Here is a 24973-nt window from a genome sequence, read left to right on the forward strand (position 1 = left end):
AGGGTGAACTCTTATGGAATGATAAAAATTATAATATGGAATGATAAAAACTTGGTCAGACTAAAAAAATTTAAATCACGTCACCATTAAGATCCCTTTAAATTCTAAGAATGTGATTTTGTTCAACATTATCTAGGGGGTCCTCTTTGTACCCCCAAATGATGGATTTTTTTTTTTAGAGGCATGTTTTTTTAAATTTTATTTTTACTTATTTGTTTGTTTGTTTATACATGCACTGGGTACAGTCAGAAGCGCGGGAGGGTGAGAGAATTCACCAGAGCCAGAGCGGGGAGCAGAGCAGGCAGAAGGACTGAAGTACACTGCTGAGGGGAGCAGCGGGCGGCAGGAGAGGTCTGCGCGCCATGTGGGACCCTCCTCCGGTGGCCGGGGAGCAGCCGGGGATCGAACCGGCGCCGCAGAGGCCGCGGGCAACTTCGCAACCCAGCGCTCAACCACTGCGCCACCGGGGAGGCCCAAATGATGGTTTTCTTAAGTAGAAAAAGTTAATTATTTTTATTATTGTCTCTTACTATACCACCTGCTTTGTTTTAATAGCAGACATTTCAGTAAGTTGTATTGTCACGTGTGAAAGCCCCTAGCCCTATCTTACTCATAAATACCAGAGCCATATAAATTGCCCAATGGGCACTCTTCTCCTTTGTGGTATCTCAAATTCAAGAAAGGGAACTCATTTTCTTTACCACAGGGCTGCACCTCCACTGACCACCCCACCTATTAGTGGCAAGCTGTCCAGGTCAGACTTCTGGCCATCACTGCTGGCTTCCCCCTCTTCCACTTCTGAGTCCTCTCATTCCACCAACAGAATGTTTCAAAAGTTCTGCTTCTCTTTAGCTTTTGTGCTACTGCTAGAAGCTGTTTAGGTCATTTATTTAATTCATGAATCATCTACTGGTTATCTATCACCAACCCTTGCCTGGATTACCAAAATGTCTCCTAAATTTTGTTTGACCTTCCTCCCACCACCAATCCAGTCTTTAAATTGCAGTCGGAGTTACATTACCTCATTAAAACACGGTATTGGTTCTTCACAGTTTTCAGAGTAATGTTAGCAGTACTTTGAAGGCTTCTATGACTAGCCCTCCCTTACTTCTCATGGTCTCCTCTCTCAGCATTCCCCTCTCCTCCACTCATATTCAGCCAGAAATAATCTCTGTGCATGTTGCCTATGTCCCCTTTCTCCAACCCCTGGCTCCTTTTCACCTCGGAGAAGAACTTCTGTAAAACTTGAGCACCTTGACATTCCCAGAAATCTTGGATCAGTTACCTCTCTGTTGAAATTTGTCAGATCACTTATCACATCATAAAACTTAATTGTCTATTACTTTGTCTCCTTTTTCTACAGTTGTGAATTCTTTGAGGGCAGGGTTCCATTCTTAGTAAACTTCAAACCACTGGTTTATATGATGAGATATATATATATATATTTATATATATATAAATAATTGAGGTAACAGTTTACAACACTATGTTTCAGGAGTATATTTTCTCACGTAAACAAATGTATGTATTATACCAGATCCCCCACCAAATACTGCCTTGGTTTATATAGAAGAACTGGATAAATATTAAATGAGTTAATAGGCTAAATGATATTCTTTTGAGTGTAGACAAAGTAAAAACAACTAATATTTGTTAGTATTTTATGATTTATAATATATCCATCATCTCTTGCTAATTTTTGTAACAATCTCATTAGATAGATGGCACCTAACCATATTTTATGTGTAAAGAAACAAGAACAAAGTAGTAAAGTGACTTCCTCAGTGCAGGTCTCAAATCCAGGTTTCCTATATGTTAGGACTGAGAAATTTCAAATAACTGCCTCTACTGAAATATTTAGAAGAAAATTCATTCACAACAGGACTTCAAACTACCTTCTAACTGTATAATTTAATCTTCATGTATACAAAGGGCATTAAATGAATTTTTTAAGAGAGAAGGTCTAATATGAATTAATTCCTGTACTGCTTATACTTTTCATATATTAAGAAAAATCTCCATTGTATTTAACTGATTTAAAATTTATGGTAATACCAGGTTTATATGCTTATTAATATTATGAATAGCTGAGTACAGAGTCAGAAGGTTTATCTGTCTTGGCAAGATTCACCCTGAGAAACACATTGTCATAATCATAGCCATATTCTAGGTCTTAAATAACACTAATGTTCCACTAGATAGTCAGAAATGAACAGCAATATTACCAATTTCCTTTAACATTGACCTAAATTATAATATAATTGATTTGATGTACTGACAAATAAACTCAATTCAGGACTAATTTCTCATGGGTCAAAATGTTTCTTTCAGAGATTAATCCCCAAGCATTAAAATCTCCTAATGCAAGTTTGTATAAGGATATATCCAACAATTCTTGTAATCAATCATACCATACCGTAGAGTGAAAAAACAACCTTTTTCCATCCAAATAGGAAAAGTATTACTGTTCCAACATAGGACTATTTCAAATACTCAATTGTTTTAAATTCGTTTCTGAGACACATAAACTGTAATTTAAAAAAACGAATACTTACAATACATCCCTGAAGTCTTCAAACACATACATATGCCTAAAGCTGTCAATAGCTATTACCGGGCAATCTGCTGGAGTTTTCTGTATGTGCAGAAGAGGATGTCTAAATTTGTCACAGTCAGCATGTAAAAAGTTTATTGTACCTTTAAAAGAAATAGAATTTAGATAGCTAAATTACAATTTCCTTGACCGTATCCTAATAAGTTTGTAAGTTCATAAAAAGTGCCACACTTAAAAAAAAAAAAGTTCAGCATGCTTTAGAGTAACAGAGCACAAAAACTAAAACCTCAATATTACAACATTTAAAGGGTAGGCTTTTAGTTCTTAGGGCAGAATATAATTTCATCTTAGAAACAATATAAACTCAACCTGAATTCAAATGCTAGAGTAACATCTATTATCTGCTTTGCAGATTACACAGGTCTGGGGAACAAGAAACTATGTCAGTACTAAAACTGACAGATTCTTTTCATGCCATCATCTTCATTTTATCAGGAATGCCCTTCCAAGTTCCTACTAGCTGCTTTTTAACCTAATTAAACCCTCAAATACTTATTATACGTTGGGCATAGCTTGATCCCAATGCCTTTAGTTTATTTTGTTTCACCTTATTTTCTACCTATAGAGGGAAAGCTGTTGATACCTCAAATTCCTTTTGATACTTAGAAGTGTGCAGAGAACTACTCAACTTTCTTTCATTTAGAAATGTTGGGCCTCCCCGGTGGCACAGCGGGTTGAGCGCAGTGCTGTGAAGCTGTCCACAGCCTCTGCAGCACGGGATCGATTCCTGGCCTGCCAGGGAGATTCCCACATGGCGTGGCAGACCTCTCCTGTCGCACCTGCTGCTCCCCTCAGCAGTGTATTTGGGTCGCCTGCCTGTTCTGCTCCCTGCTCTGTCTCTGGTGAATCCTCTCACCCTCCTGCACCTCTGGCCTGTACCCCAGCTCTTATATAAAAATAAATAAATCTTAAAAAAAAATAGAAATAAATGCTAATCAGACTGTAAGATCTCTAGGTTATATATATCTCTGGGACTATTTATAAATATCAAGATGCTAGAAGAAAGCCCCAAACCAACATATTCCACCAAGGACTTCATTTTCTCATGCTATTGGATTTTATGGATTATTTGACTTTAGGGAGCTAAAACAATCGTGATTTTTTTTTTATTTGGTTGTTTTTAAAGTAATTTTTTTTAAGATTGATTGATTAATTGATGCATAGAAGAACTGGGCTGTAGGCCAGAGGTGGGGGGGGGGGAGGATTCACCAGAGACAGAGTGGGGAGCAGAACAAGTGGCTCTACTGAAATATACTGCTGAGGGAGCAGCGGGCAGGAGAGGTGCCATATGTGGATTAGCTCCCTGGCTGGACTGAATTTAGGCTGTAGTGGTGATAGCGCCAAGAATTAACCCCTACGCCACCAGGGAGGCCCAGTCATGTTTTTTTTTTTTTTTTTTTTTTTAAAAAGCCATTGCTTCATATTACCTCTCTACTAATGCCCCTCACCTCCATGTTTATATGCAAATTTAGGGGTGAGTAGAATTATTATAGTAACTTAAGTTTTTAATCCCAATATCTTTATGTGGCTATAACATTAATGGTAGAGGGAAAGGGGGGAAAGAAACAAAGAGAAAGAAAGGATGAAAATAAACACCTTAATCCGACTACCTTTTTCACTTATTAACTGTCGGGCTACTTCATTCTGGAATATTTCTAAACTTTCTGTATCTTCTTTCATGTGGAAGAGAATGAGAAAAGGCAGTCCTTCTTCTGTCAATTCCTGTATAAAGAAGTATTCAATGAGAATCATCAGGCCTCTCCATTCAATTCTAGCTATCTTTTAGGTAGGAATAAATCTGAATCTAATCCATGTAACGGTTACAACATTCTGGGAAATAAAAGGTCCAGTTGTATTAATAAACATTAGCCTTAATTGAAGAATTCATTGCTCCTACCCAAAGTATCCGGACACACGTTTTTCTTTACAGTGAGAACTAATCTGCCTTAAGTAAGCACTTCTCTGATCTGTTAGCTAGTTTGCACATGGGGTGTCAGGAGACAGCCAATTTTAGAAAATGAGTTACTGAAAGGGAAAACTATGCTGTTTATCAATATCTTGATTTTAGGGCAAGGTAGACATGATTACCAATTTCAGTTTTCACTGGAAGACTGAGTATAACAACAATTAAATAAATCTGATTTGCAAATGTTTGTTTATTCTAAGGTTTAGTGCAAAATATACTTAACTTACATGAGACCTACACCCAAAGGTGAAGTGTGATTCAGAACAAAAGATAAAAATCGCCCAACACAGTTTTCCACCAATACACAATTTATCAACATCATTAACAAATACTGAAATTACATGTGTATTTTTATATATCTTGCATATATACATATATAAAAGCACCTTGAAAATCATAAAGTGCTTTTTTAAATTGTTATCAGAATAATACAAAAGAAATGTGGTGAGTAGTTAGGATTTTAATTATTTAATCTCCCTGACAAATGCTAAGTTCTGGTCCATAAGAAAATATCTGAAAAGGGCTGCATAATAAAATTCTTTCCATCAACCATTCTTTTCTGTCTCTCTCTAATTTAGTAAATGCCTCAGCAGAAAACACTAATGTCCTTTATCCAAAAAACAAAACAAAAGCCAATAAACAACCCGAAACTGTAACCTATCTTATAGAAGAGTTCCCCCTCATCCCTAGCCTCATGTTTAAGCCTATTTCATTCATATAGACAATAAATTATTAAGCTTCCTGTCACAGTTATCTCAAAATTGAAATACTAATTTACACACCATAAAATTCTCCTTTTTAACCTACACAATTTGATGGCTTTTATTCACAAAGTTTGGAACTACCAGTACTATCTAATCCCCCAAAATATTCATCACTGCAAAAGGAAATCCCATATTCGTTAGCAGTGACTCCCCATCTTTCTTCCCAGTGGCACCTGGCATCATACTGATGTTTGAGCAAGCCGATTTAAAAGTTGTAGCTTCTCTCTTTTTATCTCTTGGGTTTACATCTCCCCGACTCACCACCGCTGCTACTCCCCATGGTTCTGTCTTTGGACTTCTGTGCATTAGCCTGGCAAAATCTACTACCATCAGTCTCAATATCTCTAAGCCCAGTGCCTATCTAAAATCCAAGCCCAGATTTCAAATTTTCTGCTAAATTTCTCCATTTCAAAATCTAACCAGTTCCTGGAACATTAATGCACAATTCCCTTCTTTCCAGCCCTTGCTCGTTCCCATTTCCTGACTATGTCTATTTCTCTTTTAGTCCTTTTGTTTCTGAAATACCTTCTAAAAAGTCTTATATTAACTTGATATTTCTGCCAACGGTGGAAGTGAATTCTCTCCTCTGAACTACCAGAACATTTTCTCAGTTCCCCTCATGTGGTGGGCATGAATTTATGCTACAGTATCTGTATCTGTGAACTACTGAAGTGAAAACTCCTTAAAGATAGAGTATCATATTTCATGATTTTGCTCACAGATTTCTGTACACAATAATGTACAGTTAATTTATGACTAAATGAAGACACAAATGTTGCTGAATATATACTAATTTGGAAAGAAAACTCAGCAACCACCTTTTAGAAAATTTAAGAGTCAGAAAGCTAAAAGTAGAAACATAATTAACATTACTTTTTGTTATATATAACAAAAATATGGATGAATCTACAACCATTAGAAGAAAAGTAATAAACCATCAGTGGTTTGAAAGTATGTCAACTGGTTTGCTAAATTAATTTAAATACATTAACATAGTAGCTGGTAATTTATGCTGCTTGGGCTTCCAAGTTTCCCCATATCCACATAAACACATTCTTTACCAAGCAGGTATTAAAAGATTCAAAAGAGGGATCATCAAGACAGCCAGGTTTACAGGTTAACAAATCTTTCCTCATAGTTTAAATGATTTATTAGTGGTTGGTTACAGCATGTAATAAATATAAGGAATGATTAAATGTGCCAACTGGGGAAGAATATGTGGGAACTGTTTAATTGCTGAAGATTTTTCCATTCTATACCTTTAAAGTCTGTATTTAAAACTATTCCTGCAAGAAATGTAAAAGCAGGTAGGAAAAATGGTGAATTTACTAAATCTGCCTGTGCTTCTGAGGACTAAATGAACTAATGCAATAAAAATTTTAGGTAATTGAGCCAAACATACCTAAAGGCTGAGAAAAGTAGCAGGTATGTTCATTCAATAAACTGTAAGCAGAAAACTCTAATCTACCTTCTCTTTTGAAATTAAATATAAGATCAAACAAGACTAAGAATGAAAACAATTCAAGTATAAAGATACAAATATCTTCAAATGTTTAATTTTAAACATTTAAGACACTCATGAGAACATATACTGGGCTGCTTTTATCTGTACTTTGATTGAAAGGCCCTTTAAAATATTGTTTTATAATTATTTGCGTGTAACTATTCTACTAATGCTAAGTTTAAAAGTTTAAGCCCTAACTACGAATGTGCATAAAAAAGGAGCTTAACCTCCACTCTCTTCCAGGGTTCTTATACTTAGTATGACACATCATCAACACCTAGTGGCCAAACACTCAAATTGTAATAGTAGTACTTCAAATTCTATGAATGCACCTACTTCTAAGAGTTCACTTTTAAGTGCTGAGAGATAATAACTGGATATGAGTCTAGATTATGTGTGACAGATCCAACCTGTAACCAGCACTAATAAAGGGAAGAAAACAAAGTTTTTGTACACAATAATGTACAGTTAGCTGTACACTAAAAACATAGAGAAGTATTATTTCATGAAATTTTTTATCTGTGTATATATACTAGGGAACTTTTTTTTTTTACTGTGCCTTGAATTAAAAATGATTTGAAAGTCAGCGTTTGCACTAAATTTTTGTTTGCAAATTTTTGGTCAAGTCCTGCCTGTATCTGGTCTTCCAGTATGTCATGGATGGTAATAACATACTACTGTGAAAGACACTCACGTGAGCATATACTGGGCTGCTTTTATCTGTTCATATGGAAGGGCTAGACAGTCTCACAAAACTACAGATAAAACAAGTATAATGGTTCAAGATGCATCTTAAAGAACAATAAGGACTTAGAATCCTAAAAAAGGGGAAATACCTATTTTAAAAGGAAGCAAGTTCTGAATCAACACTGAAAATACTAACATAATATTATTAAATAGAAAAATATTTTGGTCACTAATGAAAGTCTTCAAAATGTTAAACGGTGATATAAAAATGAAATGCTGCCAATACCACTCAGTTCTAGCAAGAAAATTGGGGGAAAAGAGTAAAGTCAAATAATTTTAGAAAAACCTGTGGTAAAATAGTAAGATAGGTGGAGCAATCTTGTTCTTTCAGAAATCTGATTTTAAAATAACACATCAGAAAGCTCATACCTCTCCATTTTCAAATGTTATTTCCCGAACAAGAGGAACACATTTATCTTGAATCCAATTGTAAGTCCCATCAAAATTTGTCATAGATCCCAAGTATACCATATCTGGAGCAGAATGCTGTTACAAACAGAAATAAAATTTAACCTGTGTTATTATAAATGCATTTTTATAGCCATTCATGAGCCCAGATAATCTACAGGGGATACAAAAGAACCAAAGAAACAAAAACGTTGAACTTCTAAGAAAGAGGGCCACAGATGTAAAAAAGTTGATTATTATGTTATTAGGGACCTGATTATCCAACTGTGATGCCTGAGCTTTCTGTTTTCCTTGAATTTGGGTGAAGTAACTGTTCATGAGTATCTGCACCAATGGTAAGCTACATATACTATGGGGGAAAAAATTATCCAAATGAATTATTTAGTAATCCCTTAGAGCTGAAAATGCTAGAACAAAGTTTGGAGACTTCCAGTAAGAAAGAGTGGAAAAATACAAGATACTATACATCTAAGACCTGGCTTTCTCTAATATTAATTTTCTATAACATCTTCTCATATTCACTCAAAATCAATATAAAATGATAAAAATAGCTAACATTGAGTAAATTTACTGTGTCTAAGTACTGTTATAAGTACCTTATATATGTTAACTTATTTAATCCTTGAAACATTCCTATCATGGTACTAGTTTTATGTGTTTAATTAACAAACTGAAGCACAGAGAAGCTAAAAAACTTTCTCAGAGTTTTTTTTAGAGTTACACCTTTACAATTTTCCTAGAGTTACACCTAGGAAAGTGGCAGCTCTGACAATAAAAGTCATACTCAATCCACTTAATGACCACACTACATGGTGAGACATGATACTGGATTTTCATAATCTACAGATGGTAAACACTATGTAAGCTATTATTAAGAAATGCATTTGTAGAAAATACCTGTCTGACTTCACACTAGAAAATGAGTTAAGTCAAAAATTCATTCATCATCTGACTACATAAAAAAAATTTCAGTGTGTTAAATGAAAACGATGAATTGAAAAATTATCTGTGTGTGTGTGTAGAACTCTAATGACAGACTACTAGGTCAATTCAGGACAATGAACACTATGATGTTTGCCTCGTAGTGTTGTGGCTACCAGTGTCTGGCCCTAAGCAGTTACTTCTAAGAAATACATTTAACTTCTTAGCCCAAGGATGAAAAACAAGCAAACTTCTTCCTCATTAACTGGCAAGTACCAGTGTAGCTTAATTCCAAGATTCAGGAGCATGGCTAGTCTGACTTGGGTTGGGGTGATGCTGAAGCAATTTTTTGAATTTGGATCCCAGAAGGAATGCAAAACAGAAAGGTGTTTATAAGGTCTGGGTATCAGAGCACCTAGTCCCAGCTCTGCCACTAATATCTGTATGACTTTAGATCTCTATGTCTATCTCCATCTTTACTCTGAAAGGTTTAGATCAGTACAAAAGGATGCCTCTCAAGGTTGTTTTCTGTATAAGAATTCTATGAATCTGTATCTTTAACATGTATAAAATTATAGATTATACTATGCATGTACTTAAATTATACTTAAAATTGCACACACTAAGAAATAGCAACTTACCCCTGGTGGTTTGTAGATTATGTTGTCTCCACTATATCTTTCTGGTTTTGAAACAGCCCTAAAAGGAAGAAAGTAAGTTTGGATTGGCAGTCTTAAGCACTAAAAAGTTGTTTTGACCCCAGACTGTTTCTAGTAACTGGGAGACATCTACGTCACTGGATATGGTCACACAGACCAATCAAAAAATAATTATTTGCTTTAAGTCAGACTCAACCATGAATTCCCCATGTTTTATTTTTTTAAAAACCAAAATTTTTAAAAGATAAATGCATTAAAAAAAAACCTACTTCATTATAATATAGTTTCATGAATAAGCATTTGTTTAAGCTGGTTGCTGTTATTTTCTGTGCACAGCATAGTATCTGACACATAAAAGGTCCTCCAAAAATATTTGGTGAGTGAATTCTACAACATTCCAAGAAAAATGGTAACTTTTTCCCTCTCTAAACTATGTTTGGGTTTAATACAACACTGATTTATCTCCAGTGTTTGACTACAGTACAGAAGATAGGGGCAAGGTGTGCTTATCTAGACTGATGACACTGGAACCAATCAAAAATGAACTACGTTCATTATTTATCATGTGCTTCCTTCCTGTATAGAGGCTTGGTCTTGGCACTGCGTATAAAGTAGTAAATAAAACTGACTGTGATCTCTCAAGGAGTTTATATGTTGGTGAAGGACAGATAAAGAAGTAGAGATCGTTCTGATGAGATGACAAGACCATTAAGAATGATTCCACTTGACAGAGAAAGAAAAAAATAGGAGCTAAAGTCAGAGAGGTCAGAAAGATAAGGTACACACCAGGGATTCAATGTAAAATAAGTGCAAACATAGCAGAAATAGGACAGGGTTCTTCTGAGAAAATGCCTCTGAGAAAATGATCATTGGATTTGGTCATTACGAGGTCATTTGGTGATTTGTGCAAAGAGACGTTTCATTAGAGTAACGGAGGTGAAAGTCAGCTTCCAAGAAGTCAAGTTTGTTATTCAAGAAATTCAAGGTAATAAACTAATCTTTGAAAAAAAATTGGGAATTTATTCTCAAAAATGAGATTATAGCTTAAAAGATAGAAGAGAAAGGACATGAAATAGAGAATCATGGTTTTGGAAAAGGAAAGTTCACAAAAAAAGGTCAGGTTGAAAATACTAGTAAGCAAGGACAACTGATGGATCAAAGCCCCAGAGGACTTTGATGGGATAGTTAAAGGACACAAAGAAGAGGTGAGCCTTGGAAAGGAGCGTTGCTTTTCCGAGACAGAAACAGAGAAGGAAAGGTGGTAGAAAGCAGGGATGAATAAAAGCAATGATGCTCACACTTTTTAAAGAGAGTGCTAGTTTGTAGACCTTGAAGGTTAGTATTTTGCATGATGTTTGGAGTGTTAGTAAATGAGTAGATAAAAGTAAGGATGAGTTAATTGTTAACTTGCTCAGTCTTTTATCCATATTCTGAAGTAGAATATAAAGAGAAAGAATAAGCAGACTTTTAAACTCTTAAAAAGAGGTCAGAGATAAAGACTAAGATAACTTAGGAGGACTGAGAGGACTAAGATAGCTTTGGAGAGATCATATTCAGAAAATGAACACATTCAAGAATTTAACACAGAGCCGAGCTGACCCAATAACACACTCAGTTAAGATCTACTTACCCAAATGCAGAAAGGAAGGCACAATCATCATGCAAAATATTTGCAACTCTTTCAAAAACTCTATAGTTGTCTGAGTCCTTTTGCTCAAAATATCCAATAATATTTCTTTTGCTGCGCTGTGAAATAAATTATGTAATTATTTAAAAAACATATTTCTATAAACATGTTATATCATTTACCCTACTGTTAGATTGTCTCCAAATGAAGTGTGATTATAATGTATGCTTGGTTTTTAACACCTAGTCCAAAATTATTAAAGGCCACAGTGGGCTGAAAACAATCTTAACTATAATTAAATGTAATTATGAACATTTCCTAGTGTTTAAAAATTTCAAGAAATAACTAATCAATGACAGTCTTTTCCTTAAATAAAGTAACTAATACTACATTGTGTTAAAATAGTACAACAGTTCATAACCTTTATCTGTTGACAGAAACTCTTCCGTTGGTCTCTCATACTCCCTTAACTCCCTCCAGATAAAGAGCAGGCTTACTGCTTGTTCTGAAATGAAGTTCCTTAAACCTGAAGTTCTATATAACAACCCACTGCAAGTTCGGGCATCCATCTGGGCCCTCTGTGTTACCACCCTGGGTGGGTGCGGAAATAACCCAAAAGTATTGTGTCCCCTGACAGCATCCATACAATGGTAATGGGCTAACTTATTAGCGTATAAGTAGGGTAAAATCAAATCTCAGACCTGACAATGAGGATCAACTGTTGTTTTAAAGAATACTGTACAAAGGGCTTGCTAAATGTATTATTAAGGGGGGGGGGTATTTTAGAAGAAATGAAAGGTTATAAAACCTTTCATGGTATTCCTTCACTTCTGTGTTCTCTATCATATCTTGCCATCTCCACACAATTCCTCAAGCAGTCCTTTATCAGTTTTCCTTCCAACTCCAACAGAGGTTCTCTGTTGAGTGGGCACCAGAATCACTTTGAGGACTTCTTAAAAACACTGATTTCTGTATCCCACTCTTAGATTTTCTGACTCAGCTGAGATGGGATGAGGCCTGAGAATCTGCATTATTTCTATTGAGTTCCGGGGGATGCTGATGCTGCCTGTTCATGATTCTTACACTTTGAGAACCACTAGTATATATCATATATACGAGATAGGTTGAAGGGCACAGTCTCTGGTCAGATGTCCTGCTTCTTGAATAAGGAGGACTCAAAGGCATGACAGTGATAGTTAGGCAGCAAGCTGGTGTTAAGAGCTGTGCATCGGGCCTCCCCTGGTGGCGCAGTGGTTGAGCGCTGGGTTGCGAAGCTGCCTGCAGCCTCTGCAGCATCGGTTCGATCCCTGGCCACCAGCGAGGGTCCCACATGGCGCGCAGACCTCTCCTGCCACGCCCACTGCTCCCCTCAGCAGTGCATTTCAGTCAGTCTGCCTGTTCTGTTCCCTGCTCTGGCTCTGGTAAATCCTCTTACCCTCCCGCACTTCTGACTGTACCCAGTGCTTGTATAAATAAATAAATCTTTAAAAAAAAAAAATAGCTGATACAGGAGTATGAGATGATATAGGATCCACAGCACACTGAGCTACTCCATTAAAGAAAATATGGGAGGGCCTCCCAGGTGGCGCAGTGGTTGAGCGCTTGGTTGCGAAGCTGCCCGCAGCCTCTGCAGCACTGGTTTGATCCCAGGCTGCTTCCCGGCCACCGGAGGAGGGTCTTACATGACGCACAGACCTCTCCTGCTGCCCGTTGCTCCCCTCAGCCGTATACTTCGGTCCTTCTGCCTGCTCTGCTCCCCGCTCTGGTGAATTCTCTCACCCTCCCATGCTTCTGACTGTACCCAGTGCTTGTATATATAAATAAATAAATAAATCTTAAAAAAAAAAAAAGAAAGAAAGAAAATACGGGAACTCTTGTTATGTGCAACTGACATTAATTTCTTTTTCTTTACAATTCAGGCTCGCTCCATGACCTCAATTAATTCAAATTAGTGCAACTTTTACTGTATGTTATGTATTTTATCTGCACTTAAATAAAACATAAGCATTTCCCTTGAGAATTCAAGAAAAATTCAACTTTCTAAGTATATGTATGTCAAATACATTGGGATTAACATAAGAATGTCTAGATTCTTTGATTACATGAGAATTTGTTTATATTAATTACACCAGGCAATGTTCATTTGATTCAGGAAAAATTAACAACTTACATCAAGAGTGGTGATTTCTGCTAAGTCGTGAAGTTCTTGAACAGGGTTACTTTTTTGTTGCCTGATGTAATCTGCAAGCGCTTTCACAGATCGCTGGCCCCTGTATTCTCTCTTCATCATCATCCCATTACGAAACAATTTGAGAGTTGGGTATTTGCTTATCCTATATCTCTGGGCTATATCAGCTAAAAAGATAGGGAAAAAAAAATAAACAACTTTACCCTTGTATTTGCTCTGAGTAAATCAATTAGCCAACAGTCAAAAATCTTAACATTTTGGTTCATATAATGCTTTTTCAGTGTTAAGCTCTAGACATATTAATATCAAACTAGCTGGGTAAGTAAGTTGCACCAACTCTTTATGCCTCAATTTTTCTCATCTGTTAATTAGGGGGCATTTTCTAATAATTTCAGGGTTGTTTTAAGAACTAAATGAGATAATACAAACTTATGATGAACATTTAAGTAATCAGAATGTATAAAAACCCAATTTGACAAATAGCCATTGTAGTCAGTTTTTATCTGAGGATCTCAGCACATTTAATAAAGAAAATTACATTTAAACCACTCTCAAATGTTAATAACTAATATTAGATTCTATGCTAGTAGAGTAATAATTTATAATTCCTAATATGCATTGTACTTTATGTACAGAGAAACCTAAAATTCAGCTGGGCACGTAAAAAAATCCTTTTATTATGACTTATGGATATATTCTCAAGCAGTGGAGATTAAAAGAAAACCAACTCATTAAAATTTGTACTTATAGTCCCAAATAAGAAGCTAAATAAAAGTGTATGCTGACCTAATTTTTCAGAATGACAATCACTAAAATATAGGCTCAATCAGAACAGAAGAGCCTTTAAATTTTTCTGTGGTAAATAGAAGAAATCAATATTTACTAGACACTGGAAAAACTCGAATGCCTTATTAGTCAGGTATGAGAATGAAAAAAATAAATGAATTTTTAGACTAAGAAGGATTTAAGTGAGCAATGACATGCCTAAAGCGTGAAATTCCTCAACTGAGTCCTAAAATGGACAGAATTCCAAAATGGTAGCATAAAAGACCATAAAAATTTTCTGACCCCACCTCCATTTCTAGTAGGTACAAATTATAAAAAACAAACTGTAATAAGAATCCCAGGGAACACCTTAATTTTCTAGACTTAATAGTAGAAACAACTGCAGTATAAGATGTATAAATATGTGTGCTAACAAGTTTCATGAATGTGTATATAGGTCAAAACATCAATTTATACATTTTAAATATGTACAGTTTATTGTATGTTAATAAGGGTGTTTTAAAAATCAAAATGAAAAACACCTTGTAGGGTTTGATATAAAACACAGGATGGCAACAGCAATATTTGCTGGCGAAGGGACAGATAATCAGGAGGTTAATAATTTGAAGCAGTCTAAGGTTTCTGCACTGCCCAGGAAGAGGTAAAAGTATTTATATTTGGTAAGTCAAAGTTGCATTTTGTTCTATCTAGGATAAGCAATCAAAGAATGTTAAAATGGCATATTAGAGGTTAGGATGGAATATGAGTTCTCAGAAGTGGGATTGGAGGAAAGTCTGTATAATTAAGATTTTATAATACTTTGGTAAACTCCATGGAGGATTTATAAATGGAGAAATCATCCTTGACTACTAAAATTCTTTAAATGGAAGACAAATATGAGCAAACAAAAGTAACTACTGCTCACTATGACTGAGAATGTTTTACTTCACCATATCACAGAAATCTTAAATATTGAGACATATTAATACATACATATTTAATATAGACATTAATCTGATCTTAAAGTAGAAGGCTAGTGTACATATCAGCTCTATACCAAGCTGACAGATTATAACAAGAAAACACACCTTTGAGGTATTGTTAAAATGGTTAGTTCGATTATCTGAGCAAAGAATTAATGATTAAGTTGGTATTACAAATTAAGGAGTAAATAAGTATTACAAATTAAGGAGTAAATAAGTCTTTTAAGAAAAACAGATACTTGTTTTAAGGCAAAGGCCACAAAGGTTTAGATTTATCCTACTACCAAGAACATCAACGCAGTCATGGGGATGTACTGTACAGCATGGGGACTACAGTTAATACTGCATTATATATTTGAAAGTTGTTACAGTAGACCTTAAAAGTCCTCATCACAAGAAAAAATATTTTTGTAACTATGTATAGTGACAAATACTGACTAGACATATTGTGGTTATCATTCGCCAGAGCATACAATACAAATATTGAATCATTACACTGTATGCCTGAAACTAACACAAGATTATATGTCAATTATATTTTTTAAAAAAGAACAATCCAGAGAAATAATAGGAATTTTACCTTCCCAATTAAAAAGATACACAAAGTCGTTAGCATTCTACAAACTGAAACCTAGCATATTACAAATTTTTCTCATGATTGTATAAATGAAAAACTGCTAGGGCCTCCCTGGTGGCACAAGGGGTTAAGATGCAACCTATGAAGCTATCCACAGCCACTGCAGCACGAGTTCGATCCCCAGCCAGGGAGCTGCCCACATGGTGCAGCAGACCTCTCCTGACTCACCCACTGCTCCCCTCAGCAGTGTATTTGAGTAGATCCGCCTGTCTGCTCCCCACTCTGTCTCTGGTGAATCCTCTCACCCCCCACACCTCTGGCCTGTACCCCAGTTCTTGTATGCATAAATAAATAAATCTTTTTTAAAAAAAAAAGCTTCATGCTGTTAAAATTAGGCTAAATAGGTTTTCTGTTTGTTCCCCTACCTATTCCATCCCCCCCACCTCCAGCCCCAAGTCAGGCTTGGGCAAGCAGCATCTCATTTGTTTTGTCTAAAGTTTTACAAGCTGCACTACCCTACCTTCTCCTACAAATGGACCCTGAGAGCTTGTTTGTAGGTCCTAGCAGGAAAGCGCAGCTTCTCGTACATAAACCCTTGACCTAAAATGGGTCATTCTATTGGGGAAGGCTTTCGTCTTCCACACAAGCATGCGGCTTCAGGAGCACATAGAGCAGGGAGGGAACAAGGGGACACCAGACTAGTCAGCCGATGAGCTGAAATCAACCCACGCAATCAAGGGGGTGACAGAGAGATAGTTGTTCTGATCAATGCTACAATATCATAGTATGGAATGTGACAAATGCCTTTTAAAAAGTTACCATTTCCACCAATGTCCATCAATAGAAGACTGGTTAAATAAAGTATGGAACCCCCATGTAATGAAGTACTAGGCTATTACAGAAGAGAATGAAAAATATCTTTTTATATACCTTATCAAAAACAAATGTATGAGGCACCAAAAAAGGGGTCTCGAAACCTGCAAATCACACAGTTCATAATAAGAATACAGAGACTCCCATATACCCATGGATCAAAGATGAAATCACAAAGGGAAACTGGAATATATTTTAACTGATGGTTATGAAAATACGTATCAGAATTTATGCAGCCAGTGCTATACTTAGAATGAAATTTACAACATTAAAATGGCTATATTAGCGGGGAAAGGCTGAAAAATAAGGAACAAAACATTAATCTTTAAGAATTATTTTTAGTGCTCGCTTCGGCAGCACATTTACTAAAATTGGGACGATACAGAGAAGATTAGCATGGAAGATGAAAATGTATACATTGTACAAAAATGAAAAATGATGTAAAAATATATACAATAAAAAATAAAAAATAAATCTTGCAAAAAAAAGAATTATTTTTAAAAATTAGAAACAAAAAAAAGCCAAAATCTGGTTCTTTGCAAAGGATAGTAAAATTGAAAAATCCCTAACAACTAATCAAGAAGAGGAAAAACACAATTTGAGGAATGCAGCAAGAGATTTTAACTCAGAGAATATTATCAATAACTAAATGATAGTAAATCTGGAGATTCAGATAAAAGGTAAATGTCCTAATAAAAACACAACTTACCAAACTACACTGGGATGAACAGGAAATCTAAATGGTCCTAAAACTAGTGAGGAAATTGAATCTGTAATCCAAAGTCTTCCCACAAGGAAAATTTAATTCCTAGACAGCTTCATCAACAAGTTCTACTAAACACTGAAGGCGTCAATAATATTGTTCATGCAACCATTGTAGAGACTATAAAACTTCAGGAAATGATGAGAAAAATGTTAGTCTCACTCAAAAAAATAGTTGCAAAACTTGAAAAGAAGCAGAAAAACATCTGATAAAACTCAACATCCACTCAAGCTTAAAAAAATTTGGCAAGCTAGGAACAGGAAGAAACTTCCTTTGCCTGATAGAGGCTATCTAAATAAACAAATGCCTGGGCCTCCCTGGTGGTGCAAGGGGTTAAGATGCAACCTATGAAGCTTACTGCAGTCTCTGCAACACGAGTTCAATCCCCAGCCAGGGAGCTACCCACATGGTGCAGCAGACCTCTCCTGACTCGCCTGCTGCTCCCCTCAGCAGTGTATTTCAGCCAATCTGCCTGTTCTGTTTCCCACTGTGTCTCTGGCGAATCTCTACGCAACTCTGGCTGTACCCCTGTTCTTGTATGCATAAATAAATAAATCTTTAAATAAATAAACAAACAAATATACCAAACAAATTGATCGTGAAACACTAAAAGCTATATTTTGGCGATCAAAAAAGAAAAAAAAAGTTGCCAGATATCATTTCGATATAATAACATACTGAATTTCTTAGTGTAGTAAATAATACACTGGAAAAGAAGGAATAAAAATGTCATTATTTACATATGATTTTACTGGGTCCATAGAAGCCCCAAAAAGCAATTTATAAAAGGATTTCTACTTTCAGGTTGGATGTAGTAGATAGCAGAAATCTACTGCTACTGCTATGATGAGGAAAAAAGATTTTTTTTAAAATCATACTTTTAAAGACATCAGAGACCATGAAACCAATAAAGACTAACTGAAATTCTAGAAAGAAAATAATATTCCTAAGTAAAGATGATTTATTTTCTTTCCCATATATATATATATATATATGCATATATATATATATATATATAAGCATATATATATATATGCTTCCTATGTTGCTACTTGGAAATTAAATCAGCAATTTGTGTAGATTTAAAGCTGTGGATTACACCTGCATAGGCTGAAAAGAGAATACAGTGAAGCTTTTCATTTTCAGTTACCTGGGCTGGAAGGGTGAACAGCAAGATCCCTAAGACACACAATAAATTTTCCCTAGAGGACTTCACTGAGTATAGGAGTGGCATAGAAAGATGAGAGCTGTGCCAGGAAGAGTAAAATCTCCTATGTCCTATGGTGTTTAGGAGACGATAACTATTTGTGGAAAGGGCTGCATCAGCATCAAACATACGGCCAATACATCTGTGAAATTTTGAAGCTGTACATGCAAGAAAACATCTAAATATTGAAGAACACCATGCATTTTTAAGACAAACTACAAGAAAGATTTGTGGTACATATTAGAAGCGAGTTATCAATTTTAGGATTTACAAAGAACCAACAACAAATGAGCTACCAAAAATAAATGGCTAAAGATATCAATTAATGAAAGAAATAGATGGCCAGCATGTAAAGACATGCTCAATTATAATCAAGAACTTAACTACCAGATAACATTTTGTCCATCCTGTTGGAAAAAGAATAATAAATTTTAAAAATTCAATAATATCAGCTCTGTGAAGGGAAAGTACTCCTACAATGTCCAATTTATGTGCACATTCAATGTTAGTGAGGCTAAAACTCTCCTGGCTGATGCCTAACTTGCCAACAGGAAGTCACAGAATTTTTTTACATCTCTAAAGGACTTGGTAGAAAGAATCCGAGACCACCAAGAGAAAAAGGAACTAAGCTAATAAGAAACATCCATTTTAATTTGTGACCTAAGGGTAAGTATGAATATGGACAGCAAGAGGAGCTACTAAAGACTATGCAATGCTTTTAACTTTAACTTGATGAATTAGTGGACACAAAGGGAAAACAGTGTGATGATAGCAAATATGCATAAACTAGCAGTAAAATAAATGTTTAGAGATGAACTCTAGAGTCTTAAATCATCTTGGGCCTCCCCTGGTGGCGCAGTGGTTGAGCGCTGGGCTGCGAGGCCACCCACAGCCTCTGCAGCGCTGGTTCGATCCCCGGCCACCGGCAAGGGTCCTACACAGCACACGACAGACCTCTCCTGCCGCGCCTGCTGCTCCCCTCAGCGGTGTATTTCATCACTCTGCCTGTTCTGTTCCCCGCTCTGGCTCTGGTGAATTCTCTCACCCTCCCGCACTTCTGACTGTACCCAGCACTTGTATAAATAAATAAATAAATCTTTAAAAAAAAATCATCTTTATTTAGGAATATTCTTTTCTAAGTTCAAAGTATGAATTTTATCCCACCTGTTATAAGCAGCCACTTAGTGGTAGAGCTGGGCCTTAAAAACATTCACTGGGTAGAAGAGAATCAGGAGCACTGGCAAAGAAGCTACTGAAATAGTGCTGACAGAAATAACAAGAGTCTGTTCACAAACATTACAACCTTAAGGTTGCTTAAAATTCTGGTTATGGATCGCAAAAGAACAAATAATACTTGAAGACTATTAAGGAAATAGATATTTGCTTAATTCTCAAACACCATGACAGCATACATGGTGCATTATGAGGTGGCTTTTAATTATTAAGAAGTAAAAACCTTAAAATTACATTGATCAATATTCTCAGTCATAAAGGTGACTTTTTACAAGCTTTGGTCAAAGTGATTTAAAGATAATTACAATGTGACATTCTGACAATATAACAAAGAATGACTTAGGGGTATAATAAATGGGTTTTTTTATTAACTGGATGGATCAAATGTTAAAATGGATGTCAAAGGAATTATAAATTTCAGAAGGTTAACAGCATGATGATTGGAAAATTAGCATGTACTTTTGCTTCAGTGGTCACTTACTTTTCCTTGATGGGCTCTGTCTGCCTACCTACCTCACTAATGCCCAGCAGGATTCCAAACCAGGAAAATGCCTCATGCTCTTGTCTTAGCAATGTCCCTCCCTGCTATGATTATCCATGGTAGACAGTACAAAGAGGTAGATCATTTTAAACAGAAAAGTCTTACTCTTCTTCTGGTTCTGAGATAAGGACCACTGCTATCAACGTAGTTTTTCCCACTCCCAAACTATGCCCTTCCTCAAAATGAGAAAACAAAACAAACACAACTGCAAAATAAATCTATAAGCAGAAAAGTTACAAAACAAAGCCTAGAAATTTATTCAGGACTCAGTCTAAACCTGCTCACATTCAAATTCCGTTTAATGTACATGAATTCTTCTATGTATGTTGGGGGGGGCAGTAAATGTTAATTTCATTCATTAAGTTATTATAAAGTGATGTTAGGTTGAACATACTCTGGTCATAATAAATGGGAAGAGTTTAGAAGAGTAAGTGGTAGTGGTACAATGATTTTTTTTTCTTTTTCTATGGTTGAGGTATAATTGACATACTACATTATATTAATTTCAGATGTACAAAGCAGTTTGATATTTACATACATTGTAAAATGATCATCACAATAAGTCTATGTAATATCTATCACCATACATAGTTATAATTTTTTTAATTATTTGTGAATTTTTAAAATTGAAATATATTTGACATATTATGTATTTATATTATGTATAAGGTGTGCATGTTGATTTGTTACTTTTATATATTGCAATATTGTAATATAATTGTCATTGTAGTATTAAGTAGCATCTCTATCACTTCATGTAATTATGATTTTTTGTGTGTTCTGGGGATAATCAGTACCTAGTCTCTTAGCAAGTTTGATGTTCTAATACAATATTATTGTCTATAATTATTTTTGTATTCTTAATGGCTCATTTATGAATAGATTTTATAAAAGTTCCTCTATTTCTAACATGGAAAGCATACAGATAAGAGTAGTTCTGGTATTTGGGAGCAAGTGCTGCATTATTCCAGGGCAATTACAAACTGTTCTAAACATGCTAGCGGAGTCTGCACCAACCAGCATTGTAGAATGTTCTGTAACAACCAGCAAAAAAAACATGAACAGTTCTAGCTAAGTGCCATACAGTCTATAGCCACTGGAGGTCAGTAGAGAAACTGGCCCAACCAGGGGCAAGGGGCAGACTGAGAGGACTTTAAGGCTGCATGTTCACAAGGAAAAGGGATGAATCAGCTTCCAAACACCCCAAATAAGGTGTCTGCAGAAGATGAGATAAAGGGAGATCATGAACCACAGCTGAAGCCAGGGCTACTTTTAGTTGTGTGTATTTGTGTAGAAATTTTGGAAAACAGAAAATTACAAAGAAAACAAGAACCATGTAATCCAAACACAAACAAGGAAAACCACTATTAACCTTTTGGTTATAACTTGCTGATCTGTAAATAAACGTTGCTTAACTTGCAGTGACCTGTTTCAAATGAGTAAAAATAAACTCTGAGCTTAGACAAACAGTAAAGTGCCACATCAATGGGTATCAGCAGACTGGAAGAAAATCTTAGAAATTTTTACTTTTCTTTAGTAGAGTAACACCTTAATCAAAAATATTATCAATATTCTAATGGCACAGAAGTTGAAAAACACAAAAATTGAATCAGAACTGGGAAGTGATACATAAAAGCCAAATTCTGAATGTGAATTTTTTTCAGAAATACTTGAAGAAATTTATTTCCTCTTTTAGTATACACATCAATGACATGACAAAAAAAAAAAATCATTATCTAGGTAAGCCTAAAATAGTTCTTACAATGTGTATAAAATTCTGATAAAGCACTGTGTTGTAATTCACTGTGTACTTTGTAATTAATGATAAATGAGATGTGATGATATATGGCAGAATATTCTTTACTGTACTGCCAGAAATAATGAGACAACCTATTTAATAGACTTAATGTAGTATCTGCAAAACTAACAGTTCATAAATGTTGGCTACTACTTATTACTCATTTATTCATTCACCTATTCAACAATTACAATTGAACATCTACTATGTGCTAGGCACTGTTCCAAGTCAAAGGTAGAGAAGTAAATAGACAAGGTCCCACATTTCATAGAACTTATATTTTGTCATTATTATCAACATCACTAATATATTACTGCTGCTACTATTTGAAATTGTTTCCACAGGCTAGAGTCTTTAATGAAATTATTAACACTCTTAATACAGGTACCAAAAAGAATTGGCAGTCTGGATTTCCTAAGTATAATAGAAGCTCACCTCTATACTAAGTCAACAAAAATAACACTGCACCTGAGATAGATTCCTTTTATGGACCCTCCATATGGGAGAAGCAAAAAGCAAATTGTCAGATCTGACAAATATGAAACCCAGCATCCCAGTTCTCTGCAGGATGAGGGTCCCTGCTCTGCTGCCATCATAAATGCACTTTGGGTTTTTTTGGAAGCTGGAAAGGTTGATTCACAGAGTTGTCTCTTCATTCTATCTTTTTAATTACCCTGAATTCCACCTCCTTTTTCTCTTCCTTCTACTTCACCTGTCCACTACATTAAATATAATATGGAGAGCTGAGGGGCTTAGGAGAGAAACCAAATTTTACCACTCGATGGAGATTATTCAAGCTATAACCTTTGCACTGGGATTTCAAAAAATACACCTAGGTTTAAATATTTAGAAGCTTTCTGATGACAGTATGAGTTCAAAATTCTCTTTCTACAGCTCCCAACTTTTGTGGGGACATGCAAGCAAATCAAAGCTGTATAATCTAGCACAGGACTGACTGGATAAAGTAAGTGTGTTATATCCACTCTTGCCTTTTTTCCTTCTCCAGTTCCAAGTTTTCGGCCTGAAGAGCTAAACCTTTCCACAAAGTCCTCTGAAAAGGATATAAAGAAGTATGGAAGATAGGGTAGAATGCACTCCACAGGATGCTGCAAGGTGGGAGGTGGGGTGAGAGAAGGAATGCAGGCAGTAAACTAAAGAAGGTTCTCCTATTAATTATGTATTCAGATGGGCTTTCCTGATCAACTAATAAAGTGGTATAAGGCCAACTTAAAAAGAAGAATTCCCAGCAGGTTCTAAGGAATAAGCAATGCATTAGTTCACACAGCGGCTACTTTGAAAATATTTGAAATGTTTTGTGAAAATCAGTGCCATTACATTTTTAGATTGTTATATAACTATGTAGTTTGTTTCTCAACTTTCTGGTCTCACCTCACCCTCAATTCTTAAACAGGGTTAATTTAAAAATCTGTAACACAGAATTGGCAGAAAATTCCCAAATGTAAGATAGACAGATTTCACAACTAAATTCAGACATGTGTCACACGTCAATATGAGCTTGCAAAACATTATGAAGCAACAAATAGTCAATAAAAATATTTTTTAATTCAATACAAGAAAAATTTTGGTTCATTTGTTTTTTCCAAGAGCTTTTGTTGGGTTTTATCAAGTATTTCAAAATTTAAGGATAATCTGGCCTTTAAGCTACTGATAGAACATATTCTATTTCTAACACTAAGTCATCTTTGTATTACAGGTATAAATTCTCCTGGTATTGGGAGAATATTCACAGAAGGTACAATCTACCTCCATAACATCTGTGGTAAGGCAAAGATGTTAATGCCCAGGAACTGGCAACATACAAAAGAAGGCAGCTTCAAGACCACACCTACTTATGGGAGGTCTTCACTGAAAAAACTCCGACAACCATAAAAGAACTGTGGGTCAGTTTCCAATGCCATCAAATGGCTCTAGTATTCCTCAAAATGACAGTGAAAGCCTATTTCAGAAACTCTTTTTAAATTCAATGGTTGTATTGAAAGCCATTTATCACAGTGAAAATAAAAATTACAATTAACAATACACAATACACTTATACAGTGCACATTTCAAGTTTCTGCACACATATTTTCTCAAAAACCAAAACAAGGTCCTCTTTCCTCTTCTTTTTTAAACAAAAGACAAACTACCAGTTTGGTGACTTTTTATTAGCTACTATTTCAAAAACTTTAAAATGTACAGAAAAGATAAAATGTACACCTGTATACCCTTACCTAGACTTAACAGTTCACCACATTTCTCTCTCATTTCACATATACTCAGACGTGCATGCATATACACACCCAATTTTTAAGTGCTGAATCAAGTTCAGTAATTTTTTTTTTTAAAGTAACTTCCCAAACTATATGACTTAGTAAGGAGTGGGCTTGTGGTACCAGAACAAAGGATTCCAGCTTAGGAAGAGTGTTGGGCTTCACAGTATACAGACAATACACAGAAACAATAATACCACAAATAAGTAATTACCTTTTTCTTTATACATTGACCTATCAGGGATAATTTTAAGACTTATATAATCTTAACAGGCATTTTTAGTCATTTTTACATAAATTGAGTGAATTTTCAGTTTCTATGAGAAATCTAAATTATTTTGACTTTCAAAATTGTATAGTTACCTGGTAAAAGCTGTATACTCCTGGGTTACAGTCTGGGTCCCTCCATTTACTATGTAAACTTGGTAAATCACTCAGCCTCTCTAAGTCTTTCAGTGTCTTCATCTGTAAAATGATAATATACTCCAGCTCTCTAAAAATTCAGTTTTTCCCCACCTCAGAAATTTCACACTTAACTCCTCCTCCTATATGAAACACTCTTCTT

At 35.4% G+C, this 24973-nt stretch overlaps 1 protein-coding gene across 1 annotated transcript in view; it reads right to left on the minus strand.

Moving 5' to 3' along the window:
* The window catches only part of ERP44 (endoplasmic reticulum protein 44), a gene marked incomplete at its 3' end in the record, with an annotated part of 69328 nt that overhangs the window by 6164 nt on the left and 38191 nt on the right, over window positions 1–24973 (minus strand). Inside the window, exons 5-10 of the mRNA XM_084238493.1 lie at window positions 13381–13565; window positions 11214–11329; window positions 9566–9623; window positions 7965–8081; window positions 4225–4336; window positions 2556–2697 (exon numbers count right to left, since the gene is read on the minus strand). Of these exons, the coding sequence (XP_084094619.1) occupies window positions 2556–2697; window positions 4225–4336; window positions 7965–8081; window positions 9566–9623; window positions 11214–11329; window positions 13381–13565 (730 nt within the window). The remainder of the gene's footprint in view (window positions 1–2555; window positions 2698–4224; window positions 4337–7964; window positions 8082–9565; window positions 9624–11213; window positions 11330–13380; window positions 13566–24973) is intronic.

This window comes from Talpa europaea (assembly GCF_964194135.1).
Source record: "Talpa europaea genome assembly, chromosome: 7".
Classification (NCBI taxonomy): domain Eukaryota; kingdom Metazoa; phylum Chordata; class Mammalia; order Eulipotyphla; family Talpidae; genus Talpa; species Talpa europaea.